The sequence below is a fragment of the Sipha flava genome, unplaced genomic scaffold (genome assembly GCF_003268045.1).
Source record: "Sipha flava isolate LNK unplaced genomic scaffold, YSA_version1 18557_pilon_pilon, whole genome shotgun sequence".
Lineage (NCBI taxonomy): Eukaryota > Metazoa > Arthropoda > Insecta > Hemiptera > Aphididae > Sipha > Sipha flava.
This window is the reverse complement of record NW_020272339.1, coordinates 1-3,152: the sequence shown is the minus strand read 5'-3', so window position 1 is coordinate 3,152 and position 3,152 is coordinate 1. Positions and strand designations below refer to the sequence as shown.

At 34.1% G+C, this 3,152-nt stretch overlaps 1 protein-coding gene across 1 annotated transcript; it reads right to left on the bottom strand.

The window, feature by feature from the left end:
- Nucleotides 1–315: 315 nt before the first annotated feature.
- LOC112681103 (tigger transposable element-derived protein 6-like) lies at nt 316–3,017 on the bottom strand (the record flags this gene model as incomplete). Its single annotated transcript, XM_025551371.1, has 3 exons — nt 316–795; nt 1,763–1,938; nt 2,016–3,017. Coding segments are annotated over 3 exons (1,658 nt in total), but the record flags the coding sequence as incomplete, so codon positions are not given.
- Between the last annotated feature and the right edge of the window lie 135 nt (nt 3,018–3,152).

Below are 3,152 nucleotides of genomic sequence, written 5' to 3'. Positions count from 1 at the left end.
TAAATTTGAATACGTTTTTTTTTTTTTTTAAATAAATTTACAATAATAACACAATAATTATAATATTATACAATTGGTACCTTCACCCACCTTCTCATTTGGTCCGGACCTATTACTCCTTCAAATGGTCTCTGAGTTATTTGGTTACCCTCGATATCAGTAACTACATACCGATCTTTATCTAAAACCTTTTTTACGGTGTAAAGTCCCTTAAACTTGGGTACTAATTTTTTATTTATTCCGGGAGTGACATCAAAATTTCTTATCATTACATAGTCATTTACGTTATCCATCTGGGGTTCTTTATGACATCTATTATACTGAATCGCACTCTTGTGTTTTAAGTTTATGATCAGATGCCGTTTCCCTTAACTTCAACAAATTATCCGCATCCACACTCTCATTAGTCTCATTCAATACATCTAATGCATATCGTACCTTATCAGTGATCTCACCTACCTGTTCAATTCCAAATAATAGTTTACTAGGCGTTTGTCCCGTCGCTTTATGTATTGTATTATTAATGGCAAACTCTACCTTAGACAATACCTGGTCCCACTCATCGGAGTGTTTCACTATTTTCGCTATCATCGGCGTTATCGATTGATTAACTACTTCTACCTGACCGTTCGCCCTAGGCGTACCGGTAGCAATTAATACTTGTTCGACGGACTCGCGGGACAGAAATGTTTTGAAATCGTTCGAAGTAAATGCAGTTCCACGGTCGGAAATGAGTCGTTTCGGTTTAGAATAAGTACGAAAATATTCTTTCACGTATTTAATTACCTCCTCCGTCTTTGTTGTTTTGCACGGATAACAACGTACAAATTTCGTGAACCTGTCAATTATAACTAAAATAAATTTATTATTGTTTTCTGTCTTTTCAAACGGCCCTAAATGATCGACATGTAATGCTAAAAATGGTCGATCAGATTTTGGTATACTATGCAGATATCCCTCCCGTTAACCGGATATAGGGAAATATTCAATACATTTCAAACAACTAAATAAGTAATGACGGATTTTAGTTTTCATATTTGGGAACCAATAGACTCGTTTTACGTTCTCAATGACCTTTTCGAATCCGACGTGAGCCATTTCGTCGTGACAACTTCGTATTACATTGTTTTCCATACACTGCGGTACATAAAATAATAATTTCCCCTTCTCTTTCCTATAAACAAGTCCTTCTCGTAATTCAAAATTTTTATCTTCTTTTACTTGTAAGCTATCCCGAATTTTCACTATATCATTATCTATGTTTTGTTTAATCGCCAATATTTGTTCGAATGTATTCGATTCTAAGATTAAAATTCCATGACACCTACTTAGAGCATCGACATGTCCCATTCGCGTACCCGGACGGTGTATGATTTCGAGATTATAATTTTGTAAGAAAAGCGCCCATCTAGAAATTCTGGGATTAATTATTTGTTTATCTAACGTTAATTTAAAACTACAGTGGAACCTCGATAAGTCGAAATTCAAGGGAAATGCAATTTTTTCGACTTATCAAGGTTTTCGACTTACTAAGGTTTTCGAGTTATCAAGGTTTTAGAAAAAAAATTCGACTTAAAGAGTTTTAAAAATTTATGTATGTATTAAAGTTTTTAATTATTATGTACTTAGTATATATGTATGTACAATGTAAAAAAATGTGATTATAAAGATTATTTAAATAAAAAAATTATTACAAAAAATTTATTATTTTACTTTGACTTAAATTTTGAGATTTACTATTATCAATTGTATTTTCTATTACATTTAAAGCAGAGTACACTTTATCGTCCACATTACTCAATTGTTCGGTGAATGTCCTTAGCAATATGAGGGCTGCTGTTGCTTGCTTCATTGAAACACGATGCACAGGCTCAGATGATGCTTCTTCGATATCATCAACATCTTCAGTGCCACGGACGGAGTCAGTTATATCGTCGTCTGTCAGAATACCAGAAACGGCAACGTCATGGTCGATTTAACAAAATCGTCAAACGTTTCTTCCACGATTCTATAACGATTTGCTATCATCGCCCATTCTCTGTCATCCGTATCAGTATTTTCGATTATAGGCATCAATGTGTCGTCTTTCTCAGATTCAAGTACAAATCCACACGTTCTAAAGCAGTTCACGATTGTTGACGTTGCTATGTTTCTCCATGTCTTATGAACAATGCGCATAGCTTGAAGAATATCGATTACTGTAGATTTTTCGTCATCCATATCACTTATAATTTTCCTCACTATTTCTTTTCTATAAAGCGTCTTGAACGTTTTAATAATTCCTTGGTCCAAAGGTTGCGACTTTGATGTGGTATTTGGCGGTAAAAATTTTACTTTTATAGCTTGATAATTCGGTATAATATTGTGAGCCGGGCAATTGTCTATAAACAATAAAATTTTAAGTTTTTGTATTTTCATCTGTTTGTCTATTCGTAATAGCCATTCAGCAAACAATTCACTAGTCATCCATGCTTTCTTATTTGCTGTGTAGTTAACAGGAAAAGATTTGACACCAGCAAAACACCTCGGGTTTTTCGATTTTCCAATTATTAAAGGTTTCAATTTATCTGTACCAGTCATGTTAACAGCCAATAATAGTGTAAGTCGTTCTTTGCTATGTTTACCACCACTGCATTTCTCATTTTTGAATGTTAAAGTTTTATCTGGCATACATTTGTAAAAAAGTGCAGTTTCATCTGCATTAAATATATCACATGGTTTATATCCTTCCAGCAGCTCACTCAAATTTATTTTCCATTCATTTACAACATTATCACTGACACCTGCACTTTCACCACAGACTTTCCGAAAAGAAATATCGTGTCGTTTTTTAAAATTTTCAAGCCACCCGTTACTGGCCTTAAATTGTTCGTGGCTTAATGATTTTGCGAAATTTTCTGCTTTTTCCTTTAAAATAGGACCTCCGGTACTGACATTGGCATCTCTGCATTGCTTGAACCACTTAAATACACATTCTTCTACGTCTGAAAAATCAGGACCTCTCTTCCTCTTCCGGTCTATTGGAAAGTTTAAATCGATTTCCTTACTATTTTTTATTATGGTTGATAGTGTACTGGCTGGTATTCCAAATTCTTCAGCAATGTCCTTCTTCTTCCTTCCACTTTTCACTGCTTCAAGAACCTTTTTTTTTT